General features: G+C 35.9%; 1 protein-coding gene across 4 annotated transcripts in view; it reads right to left on the bottom strand.

Moving 5' to 3' along the window:
- LOC101621854 (chromosome unknown open reading frame, human C3orf67) overlaps window positions 1-5689 on the bottom strand; it is a 181920-nt gene extending 176231 nt beyond the window's left edge. For all 4 annotated transcript variants that reach the window (XM_004676021.2, XM_012720660.1, XM_012720661.1 and 1 more), the window contains exons 1-3: window positions 5344-5689; window positions 2943-3032; window positions 1811-1904 (exon numbers count right to left, since the gene is read on the bottom strand). In XM_004676021.2, the coding sequence (XP_004676078.1) occupies window positions 1811-1904; window positions 2943-3032; window positions 5344-5364 (205 nt within the window). In that variant the 5' untranslated portion in view covers window positions 5365-5689. The remainder of the gene's footprint in view (window positions 1-1810; window positions 1905-2942; window positions 3033-5343) is intronic.
- Between the last annotated feature and the right edge of the window lie 7622 nt (window positions 5690-13311).

Below are 13311 nucleotides of genomic sequence, written 5' to 3'. Positions count from 1 at the left end.
CATGTGGATCACCTCTGGGGAGGGGGATTGAACTCGCACTGAAGCGGCTGTGGCTCCCTTGCAGTGCTTTAACTGCTGTGCCACCAGGGAGGGCCAGAAGAATCTTTTTTTATAGTAACCAACAAATATATTACTTGAAGTTACTTGATTTTATCAATAATGTGAGGATGTGCATAGATGCTGAGGGCATTATGTAGAAAAATAGCCCACCACGAAAAAAAAAAATGGAATAGCACTAGCTAAGTTCAAAGCCATGTTTCTGCAAATCTAATGTATCTATTCCACAAAATCAATATTTGTCTCCTTGTAAGGATAAACTACAACTTCAAAACGTGTTTTGAAAATAACTGCTAAAAACCTAGAAACAATGATTTTTAAAATGCTACAAGTTAATAAAAATGATTTTTAACAATGATTATCCCTTCCCTTTGAATTCTCATTTCTTTTTTCTTTTAAATTTATTTATTTATACATACAGAACTGGGGTACAGGCCAGAGGTGCAGGGTCAGTGACATGATTCACAGAGACAGAGTGGGGAGCAGAGTAGGCAGATCAACGAAGAACACTGCTGAGAGGAGTGGCCAGCGAGACAGGAGAGGTCTGCTGATACATGTGGATCACCTCTAGGGTGGGGATTGAACTTGTGCTGAAGCTGCTGTGGCTAGCTTGCAGGGCTATGTCCTGACTTGTTGAGCTACCAGGGAGGGCCTGAATTCTCATTTCTAATTTTATTTTAAAAAGAAATACTGGCAAACTACTTTAAATTAAATCACTATCCATCTATAATTTCTATGGTTAATGTGTTAGAAGTGAAAAATAAGCACATAGTAGCTGGAAGTGTTATGTAAGGCACAGAACTTATGAAAAAGAAGCAGGTATCAACAACAGGTCATTTCATAGTACCTGCTACATAGTAAGTATTCAAAAAAAAGTTCTTAGTGAATGTAGGAGAGAATAAGTAAATACAAAAGGGTTAAAAATAACTGGTTACTTATATTTGTTAAATCATCTGAAGTCTACATTTAAAATATAGGCAAAGCTGATGAAAAATTGATCAATCACTTTAAATAAATTTTGTATTTGAAGTTACATAAATTTACTCAAAATCCAAATTTGATGAGAGAACCTTGAATTTTAACCTCAGCACTGCCAATAACTAGGTTTGTAATAAAATTAGGTGATTTCTCAGCACTCCTTCTACTTTAAAACGATCACTTCCAAAGTATATTAAGAACTTAAACCTCTGAATCTATCCTATGGACTTTTGTTAAATCACATATTAATATCCATATTTGATACTAACATTTCTAAAGTTACGTAAGTTGGTGCCATTAAATAATGCCTCATCTAACAGTTATATAATTTCTTTATCACAAATTAATATGCTATATTTTAGGTATTCCTGAGATTGTTTTAAAGCTTAGCCTTAGCTACCTGTTTTTTTGATAAGGAACAAACCTCTGTGTTAAAAAAAAAGCCATTGGAGAATTGAGAATTAACAAATATGAAATGCTAAGAAAGTCATAGGCATATAGAAATACTAAATAAAAACCATTACTATTTTGATTAATAGCTATTAAATAATTTTCTTCTAAATCACTTCAACTTTTCTACATTTCTAATAAATGGTTCTGTTTATTATACATACTTCTAATAAATAGTGAAAGCCTAGCATAAGATTACTTTTTTAAATTAAAAAAACCCATCATTTTATGACAGTATAAAATCATCCTAACATGCACATGTATGAGACTTAAACTATAACCTTAAGCATCAATTTTAAGCTTAAATATTAAAAATCTTACTTACGGAATTGCTTATTCTCCTTTGGTAACTGAATTTTGTTTGTTTGACTGCTGCCTTCCAGGACAAACACAAAACTTTTTACTTCCTTATCAAATTCCTATAGAATAAAAATGAAAATTGTGATAACTGAAACATATTTTATTGGCTTACATTATAAATTGGAGCTGCAAACCTGCAGGAAAACCTAAGACAAGCTGAGGTAGCTTCTTCCTGTTGGTACAGGTTTCCTGTGAAATGGGGGCGGTGGGGGCTTGAGATCTTCTGGTGAGTGAATGAAAGCCTGCCTTGGATGTGAGCAGGGATGGGGACAGAGTTGGTGGTTGGAAACCTAAGAATAATGGAGAAATAATTATTTTAAGACTGAGAGAACAAGAGAATTGTGGCTTTTCTGGTTAAATTTATAGTATTATCAACATGAGAGAAAAATAGATATTTTCTTCAGTGGAACTGAGAAATTCGGATCCATCCAGAAAGAGGCAGTTGTCTAACTGGGGAATAAAGACAAGATTGGCATTTGCTAAGCAGACATGGTAAAGGACAAAGAACAAAGACATATAAAATCTAAACTGGGAAATGCTTTAAATTATGTACAATGGATTTTGGACTAGAGAGAAAAGGAAAAAAAGACAAAGGATAAAAAAGAAAATCTCCACACGGGGAGAAAACAGAATGGCCAATGTCCTAAAGGTCTCATTGAATCGAAGAACAAATATAGTATAAGTGACTAGCGAAGCAGCCTCAAGAACTGCAGATTATGTGTACGAGAGGAAGGCCTGGATGTCTCATGTAGTATTTTCAGAGGTCTTGCAGTTTTGTGGTGATAAGGTAGAGGGTGTGACAATGGGAATGAGAGCTGGAGTAGAAAGGAAGTGGTCATCAGAAATGAGTATATCAAGGAAATAAGATTTCAGGGGTCACCTAAAATCACAGCAGAACTTGCTATACAGAAAAGGTTTGTGAGTTGTATGCCATGATTTAGGAGTGGTGTCTGGGATGACTGCAGCCAACGATATCATGGAAAGGCATGGGAACGAATGAATAGGAAAATCGTTTTTGAAATCTGATCCTTTTAATTACAACCTTCACTCACATGTCTTTCCAGGATTTGTGGGTCTCTAATTTTTCTAACACTTACTTTCCAAATTACAGATGGGCTGCCAATGATCTTCCATCTTGCTCCAGGGTTTTTCCCCTGAGCACTAAAGATTTCAACAAATGCACCTCCCTAGAACACAGAAAAGAAAATTTTAAATTAAAGTGAAAGACAATGCAAAGGAGGAAATACTATCCATCACCTAATCTATAACCACTGTTCCAGACATCTATCAGTTAAGTAGATTTGGTAGGGAACATTATCCCTGCTATTACTCTCACTTTATACCTTGATTATATCTAAGCCACAGCTTTTCTCATTTGGGTCACCTCATTTGGGATTAATGGTTTAAGGTTACTTTAAAAGTATGATAAATACTCTATAAATTGTGCCATAAAGCCTTACCATTTTCTCAGAATGAGTTGAGGTTCATTTATTTAACATGTATATACCAGCTTATAAAACATTCTATTCAACCCAGATTAAAGAATTTAAATCCAATGCTCAATCCTGGCTAATAAATTCTGTATCATTTTCTCTGGTTACAAGCTTTCTAGGCATACTGAAATGACTTCCAGTATCAGCTCTGTTATTTTTTTACTATTTGATTTGGGATTTACTTAACATCTTGATTCTCCATCTGCAAAATGGGTTGTTTGATTCCACAGAACAATAAACATAATCCTCAAGCAAAATATCTCACACATAACAAGAATTTAATTGTGCCAGCATGATCACTCCAAAAAGGGCAAAATGAATAGTTTACTATTGGTCAACAAAAAGCTTAAGAGGAAATGTGGGAGGAGTTGATTCTTCAGTATTCCTTTAAGATCTTTTTATATATTCAACACTAATTAATATGGAAACCTATATAAAAACTGTACAATAAATAGTGGCCTATCTATAGTCATTCTATGTGTTCCTTAAGTAAACCCAAGAAAATGAAAGCACATGTTTGGTAGCAACACTAAACACAGTACTAAATGCTTATAAGCCATAATTAAAAAAAGAAGAGTTAAACAAGAAAATTATCTTAGTAAGAGAACATTGCAAGAACTAGAAAACTTGAAATGAAAACTATATACGGTTTTCTATTAAGGATTATTTGATAGGTATAAACAGTACCTGAACAAATCTGTCTGGAATTTTAAAAGAACTTCCAGCTTTTAATTTTTTATTTCCCAGTGATATAATTTTGCTTCTGTGTTTTAAAAGACACAGAAGTTAAAACCTTTCTTTTTCTTTAGATAGTATCATGTGCAAATTGTGTGTGGTTTTAAATTACTATAGCTTCTGGGGTTAAAGTGACCTTTCACTAAGAATTTTAATTAGAAGCAGCTTTCTTTAAAAGAAAATACTTAGTAAAAATAGAAATCTTTTTCATTTCCTGTTTTTTTTTTCTGTATTCAAAGCTTCCCATTTGATGTACTGTTTGTGTTCTTTTTTTTTTATACTTTACCTGATATGAAAGTTCTAAAAGTGTTCCAAAACATTTATTGATAGCAAATGAAATATATGAAAAGAGAACTACAGAATAGTGAGGACATACATAAGGAGGCGGGGTGATTGGTGAAAAGGTAGAAAAACAACATAGCGGTGAAGACCATTGGAAGACTGTTGGGAAGTTCATCATAACAGCAGGAACAGGATGGTGAGCAGATTGGAAAAAGAGTATAATTTAAAGCAGAGTGGGGAGAGAGGGTAGGGAACTCTGGCCGAGGAAAAGCAGTGAGTGAGATGCCCAGTGAGGCCCAGTAAAGCAGGCCTTGCATTGAGACTTTCTTCGATGTTCAAATTGATGAGGAATAACCAGAAGCAGTTTCTTTGGTCCAAATGTATCAGAACCAACTAAGGGAAATTTTTACAATGGTAAATGCCCCTCACAGAGATTCTGATTCACTGGTTCCAGCTTAAGTATTTGTTTCCGTGGTTTAATCTATTCGTGCATTCATTCATTCACTTTTCTAAATAATTTCTGGGATACCCAACGCACTTGTTAAAACTCAAGATTTATGGGCCCTGTGCTCAAGATTCGGATTCACACGCTTGGCTGGGTTTAAAAGCTGCATTTCCAGCAATCTCAGGCATCCAACATCTTGAGAAGCAGAATTGGTGATTGAACCACCACCAAATCATATACTCAAACTTTAATTGCTTCCTTTTCTTCTTTTTGAGTTGAAACCACTCGCCCACTATTCCTTCTTACCCCAAAAAATACAGCGTTACTGTTAAGGGGAAGGATGTCCTAAAGGAACTCTGCAGAGTTCCTTAAAATTACATTTTAAGCGTGCGGGTGAGGACCCACAGACAGCTCAGTTTCACTCTGGGCTACCCTGTAACATTACTGACGGGATTTCGGGGAGCTTTCTCGTCACCCCCAACAGGAGCTGCATCACCCAAGAGAAGAAAGCTACAGACAAGTTGGAGAGAGGTTTCGAGTTACCTGATACTCATTTTTGAACATTCCCGCAGGGGGCCCGAGGCTTGATGGGGTACAGAGTTCAGGGCTTCTAGAGTAGCGGACCCTGACGGCTGCAAAGTGGCGGGCCGGAACCCGGAGCCTACACACGGGGAAGGATTTCGTGCTTGGCCCCAAATCGATCAGGTTCTTCTCAGCCCCTGATCAGCTCCACCTCGGGCCCCGACTGGCGCCATCGCGGCCCCGGCCTTCAGGGTGCGCAGATCTGAGAAGGCGCCGCAGCTTGCGCGGGTTCTGGGCAGCCCCCGGGGAGTAACTGTGTGCGTAACCTACGTGACGCAAGCCCAGCCGCGGAGCCACGGAAAACTGCCCGCTCGCCCCGGGGCAGGCGGGCGCAGAGCCGTTGCCGCCCCGCCCCAAGCCTGCGAGACAGGCGGGGCCGCGCGCGCACCGTTCTGCTGCGCCCATTGGCTCTTACTAGGCGCCTGCGCGTTGCTCTGTAAGGGCATCTCACAGAGATCCCGAGAGGCTTCTGGGTGACGTAGACGATGCCTAGGCAACCGAGGGACTCTGAAATGGTGGCGCGCTCAACCTGTGGCCCGCCTTGTATTCAGGTCAAGACCTGTGTTTGCGGAAAAGCCAGAATTTAGCCTGGTGTAATATACATCCCAGGTGTTGGGCTCTTCTTGTGGACTTAATCTCTCTGCGACTTAAATACTGATAAATGATAACTTCTGAGGAGAGAGTCGTGGAATCATGGAACCCTCGCGTGGCCTTTGGTTCGAAGGTTCCCAAACTTGTCTTCGTTGAGGTAGGAATAGGTCCGCTAGCCCCTTTTCCTCTTTCAAAAGACCCAAGGAAATAGTTAACATCGACTCAAGATAACCGCACACGTTAAAAAGTCAAGTTTTTTTTTTCTTCACAAAAAAATAACTATGTATATTATTGAGCCAGGTGTACCCAAGTCTATTTGATTGTTTCAGGTCCTATGTCAAACCACTTTTAACAGGATGGATGTTATTGTCGGGTTTTGACTTAGGAACTGTGTTTCAGAATAGCTTGCCCAGTATTACAGAGCCCATAAGTGATGGAGCTGGTTTGTACATCTTATACTGTTCTCAAGACTGAGTTAAATTCATGACATTGGGTTATTAATCAACTACCACTTATGAAGCCCCTTCTAAGGTAAGGTGGCTTACAGGTTTATAACCTGATGAGGTAAGGGTTAGTCTTCTTGAGATTCAGAGTTGGATAGGAATTTACTCAGCGTTGAGTTTTAGTATGAGTCTGATAATCTGCTACATGCAATACTCTTTCAAATATTTGTTGTCCCTACAATTTGTCAAGCTCTGTGTTAGTGTACAGGCTGAGAAAATGAATTCTATCTGTATTTGCTTCTTATCTAGGCTTAAGGACAAGGAAATGAACTCCCTTGAGCATACTAAGTCTGATGCTATGTATGTTTAAGCAGAAGCAGAGGTCTCCTGTATTTGTAAATTGCAGTGCAATGTCTAGAATCCATATAACCTAGTTTCTAAAACTCAACCCTAATACAACAGTTTATCGCCAGGCTTTGTGCTTTGGTCTTAGGGAATTAGAGAGATTTGGTGTTTGTCTTATAAGTCATGTTGTCAGATGTGGTGGTATTTATCCATTCTTTCATTAAACATATAATTCCTAGAAATGTGATGTGTTCTAGTCTATGATAAGCACGGAAGAGCTAGGTATACTGGGAAAGACCTCTGTCTTCATGGTGTTTATATATAAATGGGGTGAGATAAATAATAAATGAGAAAAAAATTACATTATGTGATAAATGACATGATTTCAGTGATGGGCAGTTACATTGAAAGAGTATGTTAATTTCCTTTATCAGGTGTAGCAAATTCTCACAGATTGGGTACTTAAAACCAAAATGTACATTCTCTCACGGTTCTGGAGGCCAGAAATCCAAATTCAAGGTGTTAATAGGGTGACACACCTTTTGGAGCCTTTAGAGCAAAATCTGCTCTTTACTTCCTCTAGGTTCTATGACTTTTGCATTCTTTAGCTTGTATCTCTGTCTCTCCAGTTTCTGCCTCCATAGTAACACTCCCTCTTCTGTGTAATTTCTCTTCTGCATCTCCTTACAAGGACACTTGTGATGTCATTTAGGCCCCACTTGGATAATTCAGGGTAGTTTCCTTATTGCAAAATCCTTGATCATAACTGCAAAGACTCTTTTCCAAGTAAGGAAACATTCCAGAGGTACATGTTGAAGGTTTGGGTAGAGGGAGACTTTTTCAACCTAACACAATGGATCAGCTGTACTATAATATGAAGTAGTTTTTGATAAAGGCTGTAAGAAAATTAAAAAATTCAGTTGGAGCACAGAAGGTTTCTAGGGGATTCATAATGTCTTTAAGAATCTATTTGGGGTCTCTGAAAAGTATCTTTGGACACCATCCTTAAAGGAAACCCACAACTTTGTCCTATGTGATTTTCTTTCAGCCACCTGTCATTATCTGAATTAATTAATAGATTTATTGTTTGTCTTTAGCTTTTTGAAGGTAAATCCTCTGAGGGCAAGACAATGGTAATCATCAGATGCTATCTCTAGTAGTCCCTAGCACATATAGATATTTTATAAGCATATATTTATATATTAAATTAAAAGTACTTTGTTCTTTCAAATTGGCTGTGTCCAAAACAAAGCTTCCCCAAACTTGGGCTTTTTCCATTTTTCCCAATATCATTAATACCACAGTGCCTCCTACTTCTTCACTCCCTGTGGTGAGAATGTTCTCTAGTGGTCTCCAATGACTCCACCTTTTAAATAACCCCTTTTGTGTAGACTGGGCCTAGTCACTCACTCCTAATGAATACAATATGGCAAACATGCTGAGAGGTCATTTCCAAAGTTAGGTATCAAATGGACTGTGACTTCTGTTTTGCTGGCTTTCACTCTCCTGCTCTGAGTCTCCTCTACACCATTTCTGTCCTTAGCCTGAAAGACTTTTGTATAGTCGTCTTGGTTAGATTACTTTTGCTTCCTCCTTTCTTTAGTTAAAGCCTTTTTACCTATAAATATAGAGTTTAGACCAATGATCCCTTTCTCCATAACACCTTCTTCTGATCTCCCTGACTTAATCAGATTCCCCAATTTTTAGGTTCTCATAGCATCTTAGAGTCACTGAAATTTTATAGTTTGTGTTAGTAATGGCCATTTCTACTGGACTATAGATTTCAAGAGAGCAAGGCCTGTGTATGCTTTGTTTATCCTTGAGTCTCCAGTGCCTGGTTTACTGGTATAACAAAAGAGTAATTGAAAGAATTAATGAATGAGAGAGGGAGGAAGTGAAGGTTGAATATATTCTTAAGGGACAACCATAAATTATGGTGTTGAGAAAGCAAGAAGAAAGCAATTGAAGGTAAATTAGGATGAATCAATAACCTCAACTTATTGATGGAAAAATAGTTACAGTGTTGAATTGATTAATCACTGTGTACCAGTTAAGTTTCATTACTCAGGATGTTTTTATTTTGTGTCACCTGTCTATTCAATTTAGACTAGAAGGGACCAATGTCATTTATTTTAATCTCCTATTTCTTTGAGAAAAACTAATTTCTGATGCCCAGTTGTCCAAAGGTTAGGACATCTCCTAAGCCTTCTAACTCCTTACAAGTTCGGGAGACTTACAACTGAATTTCCATTAGCAAGTGAGATACAGGGCCTATCCAGGCAGTGGGCAATTTGAAAGGCTTGACAACTCAGATCAAATTTGTTTTGTACAAATCAAATCAAAAACAGCCCCCTAGATTCTGCAACAGATGGTGGCTGCCAAAGGGGAAGGGCAATGATGGGCACAACAGACAGAAAAGGCTACTTAGATGGTGGATGGTAACTGTGCCTTTGGTGGTAGATGGGGTGTGCTATGTACAGTTGTCCAAGTGTGAAGCTATAGTTTTGAAAATCACACAGTGATATGTACCAGTATTACTTTGATGGAAAAAAAGTAGTTTGTCTATGGTGAGACCTATGCTTTGACCCAATAGTGATGACTGCAAAGCCAAGTAAGAATGTGTACAAAACGATGTGAACTCATTACCAGAGACAGATAAAGCTCTGCTTTTATAATGTCAAATGCTCTTTGATTTAGACGAATATAAACTATGACCAAAAGAACAGGGATTTGATTAAGACTTCCAAAATGTTTACCAGAATTCAATTTAGCCCTTGTGTACTCAAAAACAAAACAAAACAAACAAAAAATGACAAACCCAGCCTGTCCAAACAACTTTACTTAAGCTAAGTTATTTATATATACTTGAAAATGCAGTGAAAGTTTCTTTAATTGCTACAATTTATAAAGAAGTTGGTGCATTTAGTAATTGCATTAAAATTGCTTAACTTAATTTGATATTAAGAATTTGTCATTTTATAAGCTCTAATGTACTTGTCTTTGTTCTACAAAAAATTGATGGCATATTAATATGTTAAAGGATATTGGACTATATTTAAAATGGAATAAACTAGAAACAGTTTTAAAAGTGTGGTAGATTTTTAGTGTGCCAATCTACTCTTTCAAGTTTGGTGATGTTCTTATCAACTTGACATTTGAACTAAGAATGAACAGTATTTACTACAATATAGTGTGGTTTATATTTTAGTTACAGTTCATGATATATCTGGCTTTATGGGAAGGAAAAAGACATTGGTTTGATGATAACAATTTGTTTTGCTTCACAATCTGAAAATGTTTAGTGCTTAGAGTGCTATTTTATTCTTTTCCACATTAGAGAATAGTTTGATGGGTAACAATAGTGCCAAGTTGACAGAATAATTTAAAAACTGTGCCTATTTTATAGTTTTAAATAAGATGGAAAAAGTGATACCTGAGTCATTCATTTGACTTTTGAGAATAGTGACATCTTCTCTTTTCAAAAAGTTGTTTTTGAGGGTTTTGCTATTTGTGGATTTTTCCACCTTAAATTTTGTTTCTGTCTCTTCGGTCTGTGAGATCCTATAGTGGCTATTTTATTCTTGTACTTTTATGCATGCAAACATTTCATAATTTATGATGCACTTGAAATTTCCAAAACTTGAATATTTTGCTTGGATAAAATATGTGTACATAATGAATGGTTAGGTGTGAATATTTCTATAAATAAAATAGGTTTATATAGCAAGTACTTAGGTCTACAAAAGTTAACATATTCTTAAGATGCAATTTTTCAAAGGTTAAGAAGTGATTTTTTTTTCTTTGACAACCAAAAAGTCATAAGTTTGAGCATCTGCATTCCTACAAAGCATTAGGTGGAAAAAACTCTTCCATTTTTTCATAAAATTTTTGAACTAAGTCTGAAAAGTAATGCAATGAGCATGCATATAATAAGCTAATATTCAATGTCATTTTGTTTTTCAATGACATAAATGTTCTGTTTTGTCAGAAAAAGTTAGGTCAGATTTAAGTAGCAAGTTTTTCTTCTATAACTAACCCCAACATAAAGCTATTTTGTATTGATTTATGATAAGGCTGCAGAAAACAAAATATTCACATGAGAAAGGATGAAGTTGGCACCTTACCTAATACTGTAGAAAAACATTAAGTCAGAATGGATTAAAGCCCTAAACATAAAACTTAAATATCTAATACTTTTAGAAGAAATCATAGAGAATATCATGACATTGAATTGATAATTATTACAGGACACTAAAAGCTCAGGCAGTCAAAGGAATAATTACAATACATCAAGATTTAAGACATGTACATAAAAAAAATATGGTTAACAGAGTGAAAAGGCAGTCTATGGAATAAGAAAAAAATGTTTACAAATCATATATCTAATAATGTATATAATCAGCATGCAAAGAACTCCTACAATTCAACAACAAAACTAATAATCTTACCCAAGATCTGAAGTGATATTTCTCCAAAATAAGAAGTATGAGTGGTAAATGGGCTAATGAAAAGTTGCTTTAAACATCAGTGATCATTAGATTAATACAAGTCAAAATCTCACACTCTTTAATATGGCTACTAACAAAAACAGAAAAATAACAAGTGTTGGTGAGAAAGTGGAGAAATTGAATGCTTGTGCACCTCTGGGTAGCAATGTAAAATGGTGGGACAGATATGGAAAACAATATATCAGTTCCTCAAAAATTAAAATAGAACTTGTAATTTAGTAGTCCAGCATCTGTGCATACATCCAAAAAACAGAGTCTTAAAGAGATCTGTACATATGTATTACTGGCATTTTCACAATATGACTAAATTCAAAGTATGATCCTTGATTTACTGTGTATAGAAAAAAATTAAGAGAACTTAAAATCTAAATATATACTGTATCTCATAACATTATTATTCAGTATTAACTTATTTGAGGATCTACTAGCAATAAAGGATTGATCACAAAGATATACAAAGAACTGATGAAATAGCAAAAATAAACTAACAACCCCATCAAAAAATAGGCAGAAAAGCTAAAAAGACACTTCTCCAAAGAGGAAATGCAGGTGACCAACAAGCATATGAGAAAATGTTCAACATTATTTGTTATAAGGGAGATGCAAATTAAAACCACAATGAGATACCACCTCACCCCAGTGAGAATGGCACATCTTAAAACAACTAGCAACAATAAATGTTGGCAAAGATATGGAGAAAAAGGAATTCTCCTGCACTGCTGATGGGAATGCAAACTAGTACAACCACTATGGAAAACTGTTGGGCTGTTTCTCAAACTGCTAAAAATGGAGCTTCTATATGACCCTACTCCTACTCCTAGGTATCTATTCAAAAGACCCAAATCACTGATTTAAAAAGACACCTGCACCCCAATGTTTACTGCTGCTTTATTTACAATAGGAAAGACATTTAATCAAGCCAAATGCCCAAAGTAGATGACTAGATTAAAAAGTTATGGTACATATACACAATGGAATATTACTCAGCAATCAAAAAAGATAAACTCATGCCTTTTGCAGCAACATGGATGGAGCTGGAAGGGATCATGCTTAGTGAAATAAGCCATAAAGAAAAAGAAAAATATCAGATGGTTTCACTCACAGCAGTGAACAACTATCTACCAGAGACATTTTATAGGGGTGAGTGGGGGAATGGGATCAAAAATGGGGTTGGGAGGAAGTACATTGGATGATGGTGATGATACATGGGTGACTTGGTGATTGAAAACCCATGGGGACTACAACTGATGAAAAATATGCAAAATGATGTAAAAATAAACTATTATATTTTAAAAAATTATTTGAGTATGATAATGATACTGAGGTGTGTTAAACGTTTAGTATTATGATATATAGTGTTATACTGGAGATTACCAGTATACTGGTAGCAACTTAGGTGACCATTGTTGAATGAATGACTAATAAGTTGTGGCATATATAAGCAACAGAACATTATTTATAACTTAAAAAAAAGGAAATTCTGACATAAGCCACACTAAGGATGAACCTTAAGAACATTAGAACATTATGCTAAGAAAAATAAGCTAACCACACACAAACAAAACCCTGTGTGAATACACTTATCTGAGGTATCAAAGTCATAGAATCCAGAAGTAGATTGTTGGTTGTCAGAGAGTAGGGAAGAGGGGAGGATAGAGAATTTCATTTTCACAATATCAAAAATTTCTGGAGACTGGTTGGTCGCACCAGTGACTATACTTAACAATAATGAGCTAAGTATTTTTAAATATTTAAAATGGCAAGTTTTATGTGTATTCTACCATAATTAAAAAAGAAAATTAATGGAGGAGGGAAACTAATTAGGAAAAATGTCTGAAAAAGACTTTTGAAAATAGTGATATGCAATAAGTATATATATTTGTGTGTGTGTGTGTGTGTGTGTGTGTGTATTTTACCTGAGCTATTTAAATTTAAGGTATGGACATCATACATTACTGCTGAATACATGACATAATTGCGTGTATCTCCAAAGAACAAGGGTAAGAACTATATATCATTATACTAAATTATATATCATAATA

This window comes from Condylura cristata, unplaced genomic scaffold (assembly GCF_000260355.1).
Source record: "Condylura cristata isolate star-nosed mole 26May11 unplaced genomic scaffold, ConCri1.0 scaffold00004, whole genome shotgun sequence".
NCBI lineage: Eukaryota > Metazoa > Chordata > Mammalia > Eulipotyphla > Talpidae > Condylura > Condylura cristata.
The sequence above is the reverse complement of the archived record's forward strand: the minus strand, read 5'-3'. Positions and strand labels throughout refer to the sequence as shown.